At 40.9% G+C, this 19,293-nt stretch overlaps 1 protein-coding gene across 3 annotated transcripts in view; it reads right to left on the bottom strand.

Moving 5' to 3' along the window:
* LOC109035667 (uncharacterized) overlaps positions 1 to 19,293 on the bottom strand; it is a 128,543-nt gene that overhangs the window by 14,884 nt on the left and 94,366 nt on the right. For all 3 annotated transcript variants that reach the window (XM_072297172.1, XM_072297174.1, XM_072297173.1), the window contains exons 6-7: positions 6,575 to 6,751; positions 1,725 to 1,834 (exon numbers count right to left, since the gene is read on the bottom strand). In XM_072297172.1, the coding sequence (XP_072153273.1) occupies positions 1,725 to 1,834; positions 6,575 to 6,751 (287 nt within the window). The remainder of the gene's footprint in view (positions 1 to 1,724; positions 1,835 to 6,574; positions 6,752 to 19,293) is intronic.

Below are 19,293 nucleotides of genomic sequence, written 5' to 3'. Positions count from 1 at the left end.
AATTCGGATTCAGCGCCAAAAATTACATAGGAAACCATGGAATTAATGCTACCCGGTGTTTTTGGAGGCTAAAATTTCTATCCGCCCGGACTCAAAAAGCGTCGTCGCTCCATAAAGCTGTTCACAAAAATGATGATATCCCGCGAACCAAAAGTTTCCCAGCGAGCTATAATATATCGATGGATGCGGAATCAAACGAACTATCGATTAGACAACTTTTTATTCAAATTTGAAGATAGCTTTTTTGGGTATTTGCGGATATGTAACATTTGTCGAATTTAAAAATCAGAAATTTGGCAATAATGCATGTTAAAATTAATGCGACATTAAAAACATGGTCATTTCCTAAAAGTGCGTAATTTTTAGAGAATTTTCGTAAAAACCGCAACTTCATAGCTCAATTTTGATGCCACTTACGGAATTTGCCTGTTTTCAACTTGGCAACGCTGTAGCGCGCGGGAAAAATTTCGGGTGAACTTGCCAATGCCGGAAAAAGGCGTGTCTTGTGATAGGGAACAACATATCCAACTCCGGGCAAAATCCAAGCGTAGGGTAAAATCGCCGATTTTGAATAACCCTCTTTGAAGAGCCATAAGACACACATCAGATGTGTAATCACTTGGTTTGGGCCAAAGAAACCTTGAACTACATGAGATCATGTCGGTAAAGCTTGAGAGGTCAAAAGGCTTATAATACTAAATAAATGGTGAACTTCTAACTCTTGAATGAATTCAGGACCACATACCTAAGACAAAGAAACTGCAAAACATTTGATTTGAGGCGAAAATGAAAAGAGAATGGTCAAAAAAAAGTAAAAGAAGAAAGTCTGGATTTGGACACTGGACTTGTAAGACTGATTTTCAGAATGCACCTTAAAATGAGCCGATAGGCCGTGGCTCCTGGTTGTGGAATACGATGAATATTATTGCCAAATGCTTGGTTGAAGTCGAAAATGGATTTAAATTAATTCAAATTAAGAGATTTCGAGTTGTTTGGATCATTTGTGTTATCAATCTTCGTTTGTTTACACGACCCACACACGGCAGAGGCATGCAGAGGTACCTCGCTGGCACGCCGGGTCAAAAGTGTGGCCACCGCCGGACGGAGATAATGGGCGCCATTTTGAGATGGGCCAAGCAGCGCGCGTTTAAATGGGAGCCCAAAATACGGACTTTTGGACTCGTATTTCGTGGGTTAATATTGCTCAAAAAAATCGGGGAAAATTCCTGTGAACTCTGTGCACTCTCTAGTTTCCAAAAATGCAAGAATTACGAATTGCTGAACAAGCTCATTATTGAGGGGGGTCTAGACTAGCCTTACGAGTGCCTTACAGGAGGGAGAGGGGTCTAAAAATCGGAAAAAGTGCCTTATGTAATTTGTGGATGGCCCCTTACACGTCATATGGGGGGGGGGGGGGGGCGCAATTTTTGGGAGAAAGAAGTAGTCGTGAGTAGAAAAAGGGCCGTTAGAGCCCAACAGAATTCCAATAGCTTTGATTTGAGATCAAATAAGTGACTTTCGGAGCAGAAGCTATTAGAAGCTAAAAATGGGATATGCGCCCTTTAATGGGGGGGGGGGGGGTGGGTGAGGCTTTTTTCACAGCCTCTCGCCACCTGAATGATCACAAAATAGCAATACAAAATCGGCTGGAAATTTTTTCCTCTATTTACTTTTCCATCTAATGCTTCTGAAGTAGAAGTAAAAATGGAATTTAATTTACTTACATTTTACACTTATCAAAAATTTTCCCATTAAAATTGCTTCTAAAATAATCATTGCAGGTTCACAGTATGTATTCTCACTGGTTTTTAGGATGACATGAGATACATCTTTCCTAGAAACATGAACAGATGACATTTAAATACAGATCACATTTGCACAACCAATATTTGAGTTGAATAATAGAAATTGTTTTGAAGTACATAATTCCAGGGTTATAAGGACAAAATGGGGACACAAGCAAAAGACGGCCTTACCTTAGTTAGGTTACGATCATATAGAGTTCAATACAATAGAGTCACTGTGCACTGGAACGCCGATGACATCACGTTTTCGTCCGGTACTCCTAACACTAGCGTGCGGCAACTGGCGATGCCGTATGCATGCTGGCTCCGAGCTACACTCTGTATTTGCACACAATTTTTGGCATAAAACCCGGGAGTTTCATACATTCGAGAACTTCTTATGACTTTCCTCAACATGAATAATTCACCAAAATTCGCAATAAAATACGTGGTCTGTCCGGAAAGTATCAGGACTTTTTGATTATCTCGGAATGTAATGCAGATAATGAGCTGAAACTTGGGTTGGACTTTGCCCATGTCCTTTTCAATGCAGCCACACAATCGGGCTTTCACACCTTTAATCAGTCGATTGCAATCAACTGATCAAAGTGTGTGTGTCACAAGTGCTATCGTCGCGTTTTTTTTATTTCGTGGAATGACCGAGCGTGAAGATCAGAGAATTTGTATTAAATCTCGCTTTAATCTAGAAAAACTGCCAAGGAGACCACGAAAATGATTCGGAAAGCTTTCGGCACTGATTCTATGAGCAAGAGCAATATTTATGAGTGGTATAATCGCTTTAAATCGGGTCGTGAAACAGTCGCTAGTCATCTGCGGCCCGGGAGACGTTCGTCGACGAATTCTCCCGATAACGTGGAAAAAGTTCGGGAAGCTATTGCCCAAGACAGTCGGTTAACCGTGCGGGAACTGGAAGAGCAGCTAAATATCCCGAGGACTATCGTTGCGGAAATTTTAACTGAAAAACTCGGGCTCCGTAGAGTGGCATCGAAATTTGTGCCAAAGGTTTTGACAGCTGAGCAAAAGGAGCGGCGACTTTTCATTTCCGACGGGTTACAGGCAACCACTGAGAATGATCCTGAGTTTTGGAAGAAAATCATAACCGGGGATGAGTCTTGGGTCTACGGCTGTGACCCTGAGACAAAAGCACAGTCTCCAGAATGGATCGCACCCGGGACGCCGCACCCCAAAAAAGCACGGCGAAGTCGCAGCAACATCAAGGTCATGCTCACTGTTTTTTTTCGACTACAAGGGTGTTGTGCATCACGAATATGCTCCCCAGGGTACAACCATCACTAAAGAAGCATACCAGGAAACTTTATGACGTTTGCAGGATGCTATCAGACGCAAGCGCCTTGCATTATGGGCAAGCGGTGACTGGATGCTCCAACATGAAAAAGCTCCGGCTCATTCCTCCTGTCTTGTGCAACAGTTTTTGGCAAAGCACGGTATTCCTCTGGTTCCACATCCTCCATACTGTCCAGACTTAGCTTCTTGCAACTTCTGGCTGTTTCCAAAGCTGAAATCTCCAATGAAAGGGACTCAATTTGACTCCATCAATGACATCAAAGAGAATACGACGAGAGCGCTGAAGGACATCCCAAAGGAGTGCTTTTTGGACGGTTTTGAAGAGCTCAAAAATCGTTGGAACAAGTGCATTGTGTCTTACGGAGAGTTCTTTGGAGGAGATTGAAGCCACAATGTCAGGTAAGCTCGATTTCTCAAAATCTAAAAAGCCTTGATACTTTCCGGACAGACCACGTATCAATTAAAATTGACTAAATTCCAGAAACTTTGCAGCCTGCAATTCTTCCATAAGCCACCGTGTTAAAAAATGCCATTTGGTTCACACTACGTTGTCACTTTCGACGAAAAAAAGGCTAGGAATGCAGCGTTCAAGGATTGATTTCAGCAGCGCTCCAGTACACAGCGGCTCTGCAGTATTCTACTGTTACAATTTGATAGCTATTATGACAAGGAAACCACATTTGACAGTCACTTTTGATTTGATTTAAGAATCTTACTTTCAGAGCAATGCATAACGTTTGCGCACAATTTTCTTACCGATAACGTTTGCGCACCTTTTCACGAATATCATTTGCGCACACTTTTTACCGATAACGTTTGCGCACACTGCACTATTTGGCAACGCTGCAATGATGCTACGCGTGTCACCTTTTAAGCTTCTCCTTCTTGATTTTGAATCTGCAGCTCACAATTCCGCTAAACATGCTTTTTCAACCGTTAAAATAAGGGGCTGTAGATTTCATCTTGGTCAAAGTTGGTGGCGGCGTATTCAAAAATATCCAAGGCTACGCTACGCATTCACCCGGAAGGAAAAAAAAGGAGAGCAACTGGAACTTCAACAGTGGCTACGTTTATTTTTTTCCTTATCTTATTTGCCCCCCGATGATGTTCCTACTGCATTTTATGAACTGGGCGCAACCACACCTAATGTAAACGGCGTTTCTCAATTTCTCATTGATAGTTACATCCGGCGAAATTGCATTGATACTACATTGTTCCCACCTGATGTGTGGGCAAGTCCTCTCACTTACGACGCACTATGGTCCAATAGTCCGATTTAAGCGGCAATAAATCGGAAAAATGAAGTTTGGAAAAAGTTCGATTTCAAGACGTAAATCGATAGTACATACTGTAAAGCAGACTCCTGTAAAATATCATCTAAATTGAAACACTAATAAAGATGTGACAAGCCTGGGGAGTACTTTTGAGTACGCTTCCAGTTACCGAGCGGCAGTGCTGTGTTTAAGGGCTTGTTTTCGTTGTTTCACCATAACTGAAAGTGTTTGGGTATTTGATTTACAAAATATAAGGTAATTTCTAGATGTTCCATGCTGAAACAATTCTTTTTTATCATGTCTAATGCTCTAGATTAACCTTCAGACATAGTCAGTTTTTTTCAATAAAATCGCAAAAGTACGACCCAAAAAATATACTTTGCACCTCTGAGCACCTCGTAATTTTACTCGGAAGTTATTGTCATGACTCTAGACTACCTTTTAGTCTGAGTGGCAGAACCATAGTCCACCATAGCCTCAAGTTATTTCTCATGAAAAATGACGTTTTCGCGTTTCTTAGCAGTCACTACTATTAGCTATCATATGCCATTGACCATGCATTTTATCATGTTCCACTCTCATATTCTATCAAAACAGATCCTTTAGAGCCTAAATTTACCCAGGCAGAATAATACGAGTTGATGGGGCTGATCGGAAGGAATTGAAACTTATGCTCAAGAACAGCGAAGAATCGCCTCGGGAGGCCACTTTAAAGGTCCCGTAAAAGTTTTTTTTGGCGTTTTACCATGTTTCAAACATATAATCTATCAGAATGGATACATGTAGGCTCAAGTTTAGCTTGGCAGATGAAAACGCGTTCAAAGGGTTGATCGGTGGGACTTGAAAGTAAGGCTCCCAAGCGATGAAATCGTCTTAGGAAGCTGCTTTGAGGTCCCGCAAAAGTTTTTTTTTGACGTTTACCCATGTATCAAACACAAAGTCTATCAAAATGGATATATTTAAGCTTAAGTTCAGCTTGGCAGACGAAAACAAGTTCAAACGGCTGATCGGTGGAACTTGAAAGTAGGCCTCCGCAGCCATGAAACTTTGAAGTATTATCCTGAGCTGTCTTTTTCAAGTTCCCTTGACAGTAGTGTTCGACGAAATTCTACTTTTAGCTTATTATAGTCCATCCAATGTAAAATTTAATTGTGAAGCTTAAAAAAAAAAAAAAAAAAAAATTCCTCCGAGGATCGAACCCGGGACCTAAGATTTACGGATTGGACACGGTGTCCACTACACCACTGCGGAACCATTGGAATTCCGCCTCAATTTAAGGTTTTTGCACAAATTATACCGCAGTTATAAAAAAGTGTAAAAATGTTAAAAATTGATTTTTTTCTGAAAAATGTTGGCATATTTGCACTCAGCGACCCAAAAAACCCCTGAAAACTCATGTTGCAAGGTATAAACATACATATCTGATTTAATGCCGCTTAAATCGGGCTATGGGACCATAGTGCGACGTTGCACGACAACAAATGGCGTTGAAAGCTTTAACAGCAAGCTTTGCGGGGAGTTTTACTATCATCATCCGAATGTCTACGAAGCCTCTCAACAATTTTTTAACGCTCAGAATATAGTGTCTTTGAAAATTAAATCCGTGCAAAATGATGAGATGTTCACTAAACGGAATGATCAACAAAAAAAGATGATGAAATTATTGTTTTAACCAATTCGTATCTCGATATGGACCTGAAAATTACAGAGTTTCTGAGTTTCTGATTGCTTATTGGAATTTATTTAAATGAAAATTTCCCCTTGTCCGTTTATAAATTATCCGTCCGTTGAATTGTCTTATCACGAAGCGATACTACTGACGCATCATTGAAGCGTTGCCAAATAGTGCAGTGTGCGCAAACGTTATCGGTAAAAAGTGTGCGCAAATGATATTCGTGAAAAGCGTGCGCAAACGTTATCGGTAAGAAAAGTGTGCGCAAACGTTATGCAGCCTTTCAGAGAAAAGCAAGGAAGTTAATTAATATCTTTCAAGAAAAGACCTATAAGAACAAAAAGGAAGCAGAAAACAAAAAATCCCCTGCAACATGCTGACTCATAATACCTTCAAGATTAGTATTCAAGAGTTCGAAATGTGTACAACAAGCCATTGAGAAGTTAAAACAAAATGCATATTCTTAGGTGTTGCATCAGACCTTCGTGCAAAACAATTGAAAATAGTAGATCACTTACGAAAAGACCTTTGCAACAGGGACATTCAGCTTTTTTAAAGATGCGATGATATGCTTGTCAGATAAATCATGAATATAGATCAAGGTTGGACGTGACGGTGATGGGTATGGGAGATCCAGTTCTTGTTTGCCCGAAAACTCCAATAACTTTTCTAAGCCGAGCTCCTTTGCAATTGACCTGCGTAAATTCAATACGAATGGTCACAAAGGAAAATACACTCTGAATTAAAATTTGGAAGAGAGGGCATTTTTGTCCCTGGTTTTTTAATAGCATATACAAGTGTTCTACTCCTATTTTGTTGACTTAAATATGAAGAAAACACTCTCTTCTGAAAAGTGACCTGATAAAAACCGGCGCTCCGCTTCGCTCCGCGCCGGTTTTTGGGGGGCCTCGCCCCCCCCCCAGGACGCGCGCTTCGCGCGCGTTTTTTAGTTTGAGTGTCCGGCCTCAGTTGTTCTGTCTTTTAAGTGACCCGCGCGTCCACCGCGGGAAGAGTGTATTTTCCGAAGGGAAGAGCGGGGGTGGGGAGTTATCAATGTTTGGAGGTTAGATTTACGTTTACACTTATGGAGGCATTGATTATTCGAATAAGGACTTCATGTCGCCAGATTGCAACATCAATCCTCATGTAATGTCTGATATGAAAAAATGTCAACAAACGCTGTGGCAAGCTTGAATGACGATGGATGAATCTCCATAACCCACAGTGCGACAACATTGCCGTCTTGTCCACCAATTATCAGTCTGTAACCCACTGTGCGGCAATATAGCCATCGTGTCCACCAATTATCAGTTCATCAGTTCGTGACCCCATTGTACGACAACATTGCCGTCTTATCCACCAATTTTCAGTTCGTGACCCACTGTGCGACAACATTGCCGTCTTGTCCACCAATTTTGAGTTCGCGACCCACTGTGCGACAACATTGCCGTCTTGTCCACCAACTCTCAGTTCGTGACCCACTGTGCGACAACATTGCCGTCTTGTCCACCAATTTTCAGGTCGTGACCCACTGTGCGGCTTCCCTCCTCTTTTGCCGCACACCCCCCGCCTAAAACTTTCAAAGCTCGCCATTTTTAAACGGCTCGACCGATTTCGCTCAAATTCAATACCAGCCTAGGACTAAGTAAGATCTTCCTTCTGTAAAAATTTCGGAGGGAAAGCTTTTAATTTGCGCGAGTTATCGCGCCCACAAAATTGAACCTCCCCCCACTTCTCGCCCCCACCATTCGAAATGTAATATTTCGATCTCTGTTTTTTTCGCAGAATGGTAGTCCTGTTCCTCTACTTTACATCGCAAAAAGTTCCACCCGGAAATTTTTTAAAAAGGGGGAAATATAACCAAGCAAAAATCGGAAAAACCACGATGAGTCGGAAATACATACATAAATATATATATATATATATATATATATATATATATATATATATATATATATATATATATGAATTCAAACGGCATGCATATTCGTAATCTACGACCCATGATCGATGCTCATTACATGGTCTTTGGTCCAGGTCTGACATCAGGGGAGAACGCAATAGTGTATTTCCTTCGGAAAATACACTAATTGCCTACTATCCACGGTTTTTGACAAAATTTTACCCTTTCATCAGTGCCGATCTCACGACCGTCACGCATCCCGGCACCATGGTTCCTGCTTTGCGATGATAGAACTCAAAGAATAAAATGTTATTCAAGAACTTACACATCATTAAAAATTCCAAGTCGTTTCTCCATTGTAAAACAAAAAATAGAAGATAAAAAATCCTCATAAGGTTTCGTTCACAAGCAGATAAGAGCCTTCGAAAAAATTTACTCACGACCATCACAGCTAGACTCATCGAGATAAATGCTCATACCAAAAAGCGTGTCAGTAGCGCACACGTAATCTAATCGGCGTCAGCGTTGTCCAGGGATGCCTTTATGCGGGAGGATGTATCTTTACCAGGTTGAAGTTTTACGTGAATCGCGACGACATCACTGTGAAAGTAGTAAATCTATTCACTTGGGAACTCAAGACCGTCCCCCTCCATCAATTTATTTAGAAATTTTTTTTAAATGAAATCATGCATGCCATTTCGTTGGAGGGTATCAGCGAAGCTAGGGTATCTTGTGCTTATTGGTTCCGTTTCCAAAGATGACGGCAGGTGTTGCATTTTTGTTTTGAAACTCACGACCGTCACAAATAGCTGAAATTTAATTAGATGAAACTGTGGTAAAAAAAATTAGAAAAAATTAGGTCCACGACGATTTTAGATCTCAGAAACCGTCCAGACTTCAGAAAACACAACTTCCAGGGGCAAGGATGAACTCGATTTTTCAACTTTTTTCACCCTGAAATGTCCATTATTTGAGATTTTCGCCCAGTCACAGCTTGAGCAGGCTTGATCAAAATGGAGGGCAAGGGTTATTCAAGATCGGCGATTTTGCCCTACGCTTGGATTTTGCCCGGAGTTGGATATGTTGTTCCCTATCACAAGACACGAGTTTTTCGGGCATTGGCAAGTTTGCCCGAAATTTTTCCCGCGCGCTACAGCGTTGCCAAGTTGAAAACGGGCAAATTCCGTAAGTGGCATTAAAATTGAGCTACGAAGTTGCAGTTTTAATGAAGATTCTCTAAAAATTGCGCACTTTTAGGAAATGACCATGTTTTTAATGTCGCATTAATTTTAACATGCATTGTTGCCAATTTTTCAATTTTTAAATTCGACAACTTTTACAAATCCGCAAATACCCAAAAAAGCAAAGACATTGAATACAGGGTGCGGCAAAAGTCCCGGGACGGCTGATTATATGTTAAACGGCTACACGTAGAAAAACGAATTTTGGGGGATGTTCTTGGGTCAAAGTAAGCTACTTTTTGGCACTCCCCAAAATTTGTTTGGGGGCCCCCCTAGGGGAGGGCGGGGGGCAACTTTTTTTTTCAAGTAGCAACCCCCCCTTTGTGATACCTCATTCGAAAGATAATAAAAAAGACAATTTTTGGCGCAAACCGCAGGTCAAAATGTTCATTTTTGACAAAATGGCGGCCGGTCAAAGTTCAAAATGGCGGAAATTTGGCATCTCCGTTGTTTATTGACGGATTGGTGTGAAACTCGAAATCCTAGGGTTTTTCGAGATGAGAAAAACGATTCTGGCATTGGTTTTCCAGAAAAGTAAGTCCTTTTCAAAATGGCGGCGGTCAAAATGGCGGCCTCGAGCGGGAAGTGGATACTTAGGTTGCATATCGTTGGATTTGCACGAAACTTGGTATCTGGGGGTATTTCGGCACGAGAAGAACAATCTTTCATTGGATACCTGAAATTTTGACAAATTCCTGAATGGCGGCGGAAAAATGACGGGAAGTCAGTTTTACGGCTCTTTACCGATTGATTAGCATGAAATTATTTGATATTTCAAGAATCTAATGAAAGATTCCGTTATAACGAGCCAAAAACCGCCAGGATATCGAATTTCATGCAAATCCAAAAGTCATACACGCACACTGAAGATACCTGGCTCGAAGGCCAATCGGAAATCCCCCGAGGGAATCGGATTGGAATCGTGCAATTGAAGATAGGAGGTAGTGACCTGCGTATCAGACGGATGTTCTTATAATGCGTGTAGCTTGTGAAGATGACGGCATGGATAAGGAGTAATTTTGTAAGAGGTAAAAAAAGGATTTAAAATGAAGTCAATCATATAAATCAAGGGTAAAAACGAAGAACAGTGTTATGTATTGTACATAAAAAGGCATATAAAAGTTACGAGAGAGTTACTTAAAGCTATTGTCCATTTGATCTGAGACAAAGATTTGATGAAAAGCTGAAATAGAGGGGCATCGATTTCGGCAGTTTCAAAGTACCGAGATTTAAGATTATTCTACTGATCAAGATAATGTTCAAGCATTATTATCAAACTAATTTGCTAGTCGCAACTTACTGTTATTAAATCTGCTCAAAAATTTCAAAATCAATACTTCAGTCACTTGTTTATGACTGGCGATCGTGGATACTGTTTATTTTCAAAAAGTATGGGTAAGTAATTGCTCTTAATTCCTTTGCATTTTTAGGCGGCTCTGTGATTAAGTGGCTGCGCTCGAGAATGGCACGCACCTCTTTTTAACGATGTTCCAGAATCTATGTCGCTCACATTTGTTTAGTAGAGTAGTTTCTAATGGTAAATTTCAAGGGTTTTTTTCATAGAAAATTGCAGAATCATGAAAAATAACTCAGTAGAAATTTCAACGAAATCCACGAATTTCCTTCACTGATGAAATATCATTAGAGATTTTGAACCACCGCAACCAAGAAGTGCCATTCTTGCACCCAGTGTCTCAATTTTTCTGCACATTGCAGTGCAGTGGATTCTATGAAATGAGTTTTTATCATGTCCTTACTTTCCTCTATAAAATTAAAAAAACACAGCATTTATGCTATGTTTTCAGCAAAATGCTAAAGGCATTTACTTAATATTACATTTATCACAAATAAATATCAAAAACTGAAACTACACAAAGTATTTTGAAATTGAAGACACTAAGTTGACTACAATTTTCAATGAAGAACTGCTATTTCTGGCTCATATTAAGAAGAACAAAATGTGCCATTAGTTCATGATCCGTTGTTGTGTCGTGTATTAGTTTCCTGTGTAGATAGGTAATAAAACAAATGAACCAAAAATAGTAGTTCCTTAAGGCTAAATGTAGTCAAAGTTTAAAAATTATCATCGGAACATAATCATTCTTGTCTCTTGCCCGGATCATCAAGAATTTGCTCATGTAAGCATACCGTAAAAAATGACTTCTATGAATTTTTTTGTAAAACGACTTTGAACCCCTCAAAATGGCCGCCGAAAAAACAGGCATTTACGGAAATTTCAGTTTTTTCCCGAAAATGCCCATTTTTCTTTGAATCGGCTGCTCTTCCGTAAAAGTTAATGGCGGATTCTAAAAGAGCGTTGAATTTCACATCAGAACTGATTAACATCGATCATTTTAGACTCACGGTCGATCAACGGAAATACGATGTATCGAAGCTCTTCCACCCGGGCCTACCAAATCAAGTGCTGGTTAGTTACTAATTTAAGTTTACGGTTCTGCTGGAGCAAGGAAGCGTTCAATTATCACGTAATGCATCTGAAGAGGGAGGAGAGTCGGGATTCTGCCATCCAGAAAACACAAATTGTGCATTGAGAGTTGGGGGGGGGGGGGGGGGCTGAAAGGTAGAAATAGAGCATTACTTTATAATTGAATGATCCTTATTTTTCACTTCGATTTGTCTCTAGTAAAGCAATAAAACATATTTTTTAATGTTCACTTCTTCACTTCCATAGCTCCAGTACAGGTGGTTGTAAGCGGGGGGGGGGGGGGGACTCAGATTTTTTGAATGATTATCTTTTTAAGCGTAAGGTGTTCATGTACTACTTTGAGCTTGAACAGAGTCAATTATAAAACCGTGCTAAAGAACAAATGATCAGTATGTTAATCACAAATAATATTTTCGATTTGTTTCACTTAATAATCATTGTAAAGCACTAAATTCTAATTAACTACAATTACTTATTCGATAGCAAGTGGTTGCCCAATAACTTTTTTGAAGGAATGTCCAGCTGTAAAACGTAGAGAGAAGTCTTAGAATAATCGTCGTCTTTTCGGCCTAAGTGCGTAATTGCTTACAACTTTTTCTCTCTTCTTTTCCATCTCTTCTTCTTGTTTATCTTCTTCTCCTTCTTCCGCCTCATTGCCGCTCAATTCTGGTGTTGCCCTCGCGTCATCCATATTGGCTTCTTCTTCTTCTCACTCGTCTGTATTACGCACAAGCGAGTTATCACACGAGATGCCGTTGCAATGCAAGCAAACGTTTGAACATTTCAGGCCTGTTTTTCTACAACCGCACGATTTTCTGCAACCCTTAACACAGCCACAGAAAATTGCGTCCAAAACTTGTTTAGGTGCAGGCCCTAGAGTGGTTCGTACAGGAGTAAGCTGCGGATCCAATTTCCACCCCCAATTTAAAGGCGAGAGTGCATTACCGAGCAATGTTTGAATTTGAAGGAATGCTCTAAAACAGTGCAATTTGGCGGCATCTTCTGTCAGCGGTAGAGTTTCGAGACTACTTTTTTTTAGCCGTGACTGCACCTTTTCTAAACCTGATGAAACGATGTTCGTTCAAACTTACGATATTTTTATTTGCATGATAAAGTCCGATATATATTAATCGGACGCTGCATATTAATAATATGATAGTAAAAATGCAGAAATATGTAATATGCTTGGAATAAGAATGACACAGCCACAACGCGGATCGAGGGTGGAAGTCCGTGCAACTGCTTGGGATCAGTTCTCGAACTAATCGCAAATCGCAAAACATAGGAAGGAGCCCCACGGGATAAATTCGATGGGGGCAACGAGAGGCGAGAGGGCACACTCTTATTCGGCACACTCTTCTAATGTATACAGGGTGATCCAGACCACCCGTCCACTATCTTTTTCTCGAAAACGGCGGAGAATTGAGCTTCGGGACAAAAACTTTCATGCGGTAAATCGACCCCAAAGAATCAAATGAAAATATTTTCAGCCCCCCAGAATGGCCCCTTGGGGGGGGTTGGGGGGGGGAGACCCCCCGTTTCTCGCGATTTTTAAATGGGAAGGGTATGTTTTGACTTTGGATTCGGAATCTACGATAAAAAATTAGAACATTTCGTTCTTTGCACTTTTTCCCTAAACCCCCATTTTTTGGAGTTATGGGGCATTTTTGGGGCAATTTTTAATTCGAAGCTGTAAGCGGCCGAATCATCCAAATTTCAAAATCTAAAAATCTCCTGAGAGGAGAGGTCAATACCTTTTTATCGATGTGCCACATGACTCCTGTTGCTCCAAAATTTTGGGGGCCACGACCCCCCAAAAATTTTGGGGCTTTGGAGGGCCGTAAGTCGAAAATGTCAACAGGCAAGGGTATGTTTTGACTTCAGATTTGGATTCTACGCGAAAAATTACGTCGAATTGATATGGCGCATGGCCTGTTCGCTCAAATTTTTTTTACCCCTTATTTTCTCCAAAAATACACGGCTACTTATGGGGAAATGGGGTTTTTCAGTAATTTGGAGCAAATAGGCCTTGCGCCATATCAATTCTACGTAACTTTTCACGTCGAATCCAAATCTGAAGTCAAAACATACCCTTGCCTGTTGACATTTTCGACTTACGGCCCTCAAAAGCCCCAAAATTTGTGGGGGGTCGTGGCCTCCAAAATTTTGGAGCAACAGGAGTCATGTGGCACATCAATAAAAAGGTATTGACCTCTCCTCTCAGGAGATTTTTAGATTTTGAAATTTGGATGATTCGGCCGCTTACAGCTTCGAATTAAAAATTGCCCCAAAAATGCCCCATAACTCCAAAAAATGGGGGTTTAGGGAAAAAGTGCAAAGCACGAAATGTTCTAATTTTTTATCGTAGATTCCGAATCCAAAGTCAAAACATACCCTTCCCATTTAAAAATCGCGAGAAACGGGGGGTCTCCCCCCCAACCCCCCCCCAGGGACCATTTTGGGGGGGCTGAAAATATTTTCATTTGATTCTTTGGGGTCGATTTACCCCACGAAAGTTTTTGTCCCGAAGCTCAATTCTCCGCCGTTTTCGAGAGAAAGATGGTGGACGGGTGGTCTGGATCACCCTGTATGGAGTATAAGGTGGTACATGCAAAAGAATGATCTTGATATCGTTGAATGGGGTGATGCAGCTTGCACGAGCACCAAAATCATTGTGATAGGAGAGGATCCGAACCTATTTGTTTTTTTGATAAATCGATCAGAAGCCGTCAATTTTTCTTTGCTCTTAAGAAGTGATATTGAACACTAAATCCGAAACTATCGCTCAGAATGTCCCCTATTGAGCGCGCCGCTTTGGAGAGGGGAAGAGCACCGAAGTAAGCGCTACGTCGCAGATGTCATGAGGGGGGGGTGGGGGTCGTCGCTCCTGATTGGTCAGGGTCGCGACCTCTGCCCTACCTAGCGGGATCTTCCGGAAACTGCACTTTTCGGGAGCTCTCGATTTGAGCTTCGCCTCGCGAACCAGTTCGCTTTTTGCCAGTGCTTTGAATTCTTCTCAGCTCATCGAGATCTTCCTAGTCGCACCCCTTAGCCTTTCTTTCATTTTGGATTTGCTCCGCCAGCCTTGTAGTTTTTCTCTTTTTTGCATCACCACCCTGGTAACGTTTATGATTTGCTTTTTCACTCTCTCTCTCTCATTTATTAGTTTTAGTCATCACTCGAGATTGCACTTTGACGAGTGAGCAGTTTCTTTTTCTTTTCCATGCGCGGTAGCAGGTGGTCGTGTTTCATTCTCCCCGGTTTGCATAACGCCGTCGCCGTGTAGTTTACCTTACGCCTTTTGCACATTCGTTATGAGTTTTGAGTTTTGTTTTTACGCCGACACCACGCCTTTTGATATGTCTAGCTAAGTATCATGTTGAGCCGCGGACATGTGAGTTTGCCATGGGGCTTTTATCCACCTACGCTTTGGACTTGGCAGCCGCCATCCATCCTAGCCTTATTCTGATCAGAATGTGAGTAGTTGTGTATTTTTGCGGGGGGTATCCAGGTTAGGTTAAGTTCTCTCTTTATCTAGTTTGCCATTTTCTTTCATCTTTCCTTAGGTTTTTCGCCCTTTTACCCATAAAAGGTCCCTCTTGCCATTTACTCTGCCATTTACCCACTTTCTCCTCATTCATTCATTTTCCTCTCATGCCATTTAGGGGGTCGGACAGGGGCCGCAGTCCCCCCTATTTCGACTTTCCTCACCTATATCCGTCAAAGATTTAGTCGACGTTTCTGTAAGTAGCTCCTGTTCTTGAATGAGTTTACTGGTTGCAACTTGACCATTCACATGCACGGAATCAGAAAAACAACTGGAAAGCTGAAAAGGATGTAACAATACCTCTCTATGGTGCCAAAAAAATGAGACTTTCAAAGACGTATGTTATCAGGTTTTCAAGGAAAAATTTGCAGCTTCCAAAATCTTCGTCACAAGTAGAGAAATTAATTCCGACATTATTAGCCATTAAGCACCATCAATTTAGGAACTACTTTTGAAACAAATTGATGACGAATAAGCCGATCCAGATGCTTGTCAATGGGGATGAATGAATGAAAACAACGAGCTTCATTCCATTTCCTACTGACTTGCCTCAAGCTCCGGAATCGCTGCTCAATTAAAATCTTCGGGTGTAATTTTAAGAAAGGGTTTGACACCATGCAGTGTACTTGTAAGATCATGCCTGGACTTTTGCAGGAGCAGAAGTTGTAGAGACTCAGACTCCAACTGTAAAAACTCGGAGAACCCCAAGGTAGATGGTCCTGTCAAGCCTGACGCAGAATTTGAATCAGCACGCTCTTTCAGATTTTCTCCTATATTGACTAAAGTAGATCAGTCACGTTCAATGTCCTCATCTTGATTGAGAATTGATGAACTTGAAAGTGAGCAAAAATGACTCATTAGGTGCTCCTATTAAATTCTTTTCATACCATGAGCAGGCACGATGGTCACTATCTTGCATGACACGTCTCATTTTCGAGTAAAACTCATCTTTTACACTTAATTTAGACTTGTTGTCTAAATATACATGGAATAGTCACCTTCCTTGTCATCTTCAGGGAATTCTTTTAAAAAAATGCACCCTTCCGCCTTCCAAATCTAGCCACCATCTTGGATTTTGGGCACTCCCTATTAGCGGGAGGGAGGGAGGGCTGTTTTGACTTGAGACATGAAATTTACAACCAAAAGGACCCCGCACACCTCTTATGGGAAGCTGTACCATGAAGGATTGCCTTCTAACTTATGTCATTCGATTCTCCTCAAGATGCTGATCAAAAGTTATAATTGCGCCAACTTTCTACGATGCACCGTTTTCGCAAAAAACCTATGAGAAGATTCAATTATTCGGCGACTATGAATAAAAAAGATCAAAGCATTTGAGAACAGGCCCGACGTGAATAAGGAAAAAAACGTAGCGCGAGTCCGTCTTCTTATCTGTACCTGCCGACTCAGGGGCTATCTCCCTCCCGCACTCGCCCGGTAGACGTTCAGACTTTCCTGTTCTTACGCTCCTCAAGAATCTGATTTGGATGGTGGTCGAGCAAAACGGCGTGCAGAATCCGAGATAAGACTGCCGCTCGGTGCGGGAGTCCCCATGATTTCCTTGTTGACACACAGCCGCTTGTCAATCGAGCACTGAAATGAGGAATCTTTCTAGCTTTATATCACCGAATAATTGAATCTTCTCATAGGTTTTTAGCGAAAACGGTACATCGTAGAAAGTTGGCGCAATTATAACTTTTGATCAGCATCTTGAGGAGAATCGAATGACATAAGTCAGAAGGCAATCCTTCATGGTGCAGCTTCCCATAAGAGGTGTGCGGGGTCCTTTCATAAGAACTGGTACACCTCACTCGCATTTTTTACATAAAAATCTAAAAAATTCACCCTCCTGCCTTTCAAATTTAGCCGCCATTTTGGATTTAGAGCACCCCCTTTGACCGGGGAGCTGTTTTGATATTGGTAATGAAATGCACGACCAAAATTACATAGGAAACGACACCTCACTTGCCCAATCATGTGAAAGGTGAAGAGGGTCACCTCTTGCCTTTCAAATTTGGCCGCCATCTTGGATTTGGGTCACCCCCTTTGACCTAGGGGCTTTTCGGACTTCAGAAATGAAATCTGCGACCAAAATTACATAGGAAATGATACCTCACATGACACTATAGGAACATTTTAAAATACCGAAATCCCATAGGCCCTTTTTATGGCCACCATTTTGAATTTTCGTCATTTTGGGGGGGGGGGTGTTCCGGGGTCAGACCGTGGTAAACTTTTTGTATGTTGTTCAGGAGGACCTACTGATGACCTGTACACAGGAAAAATTTGCTATGCAATTTGTTCCGGGTTAAGCCCTTTTTCCGTATTTCTCACTGACTAAGGTAGAAGTTCATTACGAGCATCAACTCCGCAGAGTTTTCATCAACACTTAAGTCATTGCTCACTAAAAGGCACGTCACCGCTGGTGCAACCTGCCACCCTATCCCCTACTTAGCCGCCAACTCCAATCCTGGATAATGAAACGAGGGGTGAAGTTAAAGTTTAATGTATCAATTTTGTAATGTGGAACCAACAATAGATATGTCAACGGCGGAGATAGAAAGCTGACGACTGAAGTTAAAGAGGAAGCTCGTAATCATTGCACTGTCAATGCCCGCTATGAACATCCGTTGCAAATTCGGTAAAATCAGCAGCCTGCAGGTGCTGCTTGTCATCATCCACGCGCCGCACAATGCGGCCCTCTGTAGACAAAAATCAAAAATTCACTTTTTGACATCTGAATTTTTTTTTCAGATTTGTCATCTTAAAGATATTCCTGACTCACCATGATGGTTCATTCTCAAATTTTTTGCCCAAAACAAGTTAAAATTTGTGTGGAGAGTTGGCAGGAAATGGGTCGAAAATCACTGGTCGATAAGAAATACACTGGAAAACCATGTGAAACCATGTGGGAACCATCAAATGAAGATTTCTCACTTGAAACGCAAAATGCTCTGGGTGGTTAACATTTTCTTATTCCTAAGATATCCAACTTCAATCCTAATAAAAAGATCTTGCGACTTTTTGTGACCATCAGAGATATTTGAAATTAAAAATGTGGTAATTTCATGTAAATCATGATTCCTACGCTGCACAGTGCATAGGGCTGATTTGAGGTTGTCAACTTCAAATGGACTTTTCTCAAAAAATACGCAAAATACTCTTAGATATTAACATATTCTTATTCCTAATGTATCCTACTTTGATGATACCGAAGGTTTTCCTACGTTGCAGTATCTTTCTTCGTAATTAAAAGTCAAGTGTTATATTTTCAATCTAAAATGCATCAATTTTGGAGGGCAGCAACATAGTATGGAATTTCCCATACAAAAATTCCCAAAGCCCACAGGACAGCATTCGAAGTGAACAAAAAACAAAACAAATCTTATGTCTTGTGTCTCGCTTATTACTACAATATGCAAGCGTTATTAGCTCAAATCATGTGCATATTCCAAAGTAAATTCGCTCAGATTTAGTGATAAAATTGCGATTCACTTCGTTCAGTTAATCGGAGGTGAAACAGGAATAACAACACAGGAAATGTGTGTCTTGAGTGCTAATAAGTACTTGGAGATTTGTGAATTTCAATGTTCATTCTTAACAATGGTAACAAATATTTACACCTTCCTATTTCAAATGTATAAAGTTTCTAGACAAAGTGCAGCTTTCTACTTTTAACCAGCAGAATGTATGATTTTCACTGTTCTCACTCTCAGTGAATTGAATGACCTGATCTCTTAGCCCCCAAATGTTTTCCTCCCATAATTGAACAAAGTAAGGTCTCTCTATTGTTCAGGTGAAGTCCACCTTTACAATTTACCTCCTTTAAGCAAGGGAAATTTCTTGATTAGTGAGAATTGACTGTTACGCTGAGGTCAGATAGGGCGAAACGATGACAGTATAACCTCCTATTCTCATGAAAGCAAGATCCATTGCTCAATTCTATAATAGCTATCAAATTCTTTAAACAAATAAGTATGATCACATCTTGTGTTTCGGCTTTGTTTAAAAATTTAGCAGTGATAATTCATCTATTCCTACTTATAGTCACACTGAATACTGTGCACATGATTTGAGCAAATAACGATTGCATATTGTAG

Source organism: Bemisia tabaci, chromosome 2 (assembly GCF_918797505.1).
Source record: "Bemisia tabaci chromosome 2, PGI_BMITA_v3".
In the NCBI taxonomy this organism is placed as follows: domain Eukaryota; kingdom Metazoa; phylum Arthropoda; class Insecta; order Hemiptera; family Aleyrodidae; genus Bemisia; species Bemisia tabaci.
The sequence above is the reverse complement of the archived record's forward strand: the minus strand, read 5'-3'. Positions and strand labels throughout refer to the sequence as shown.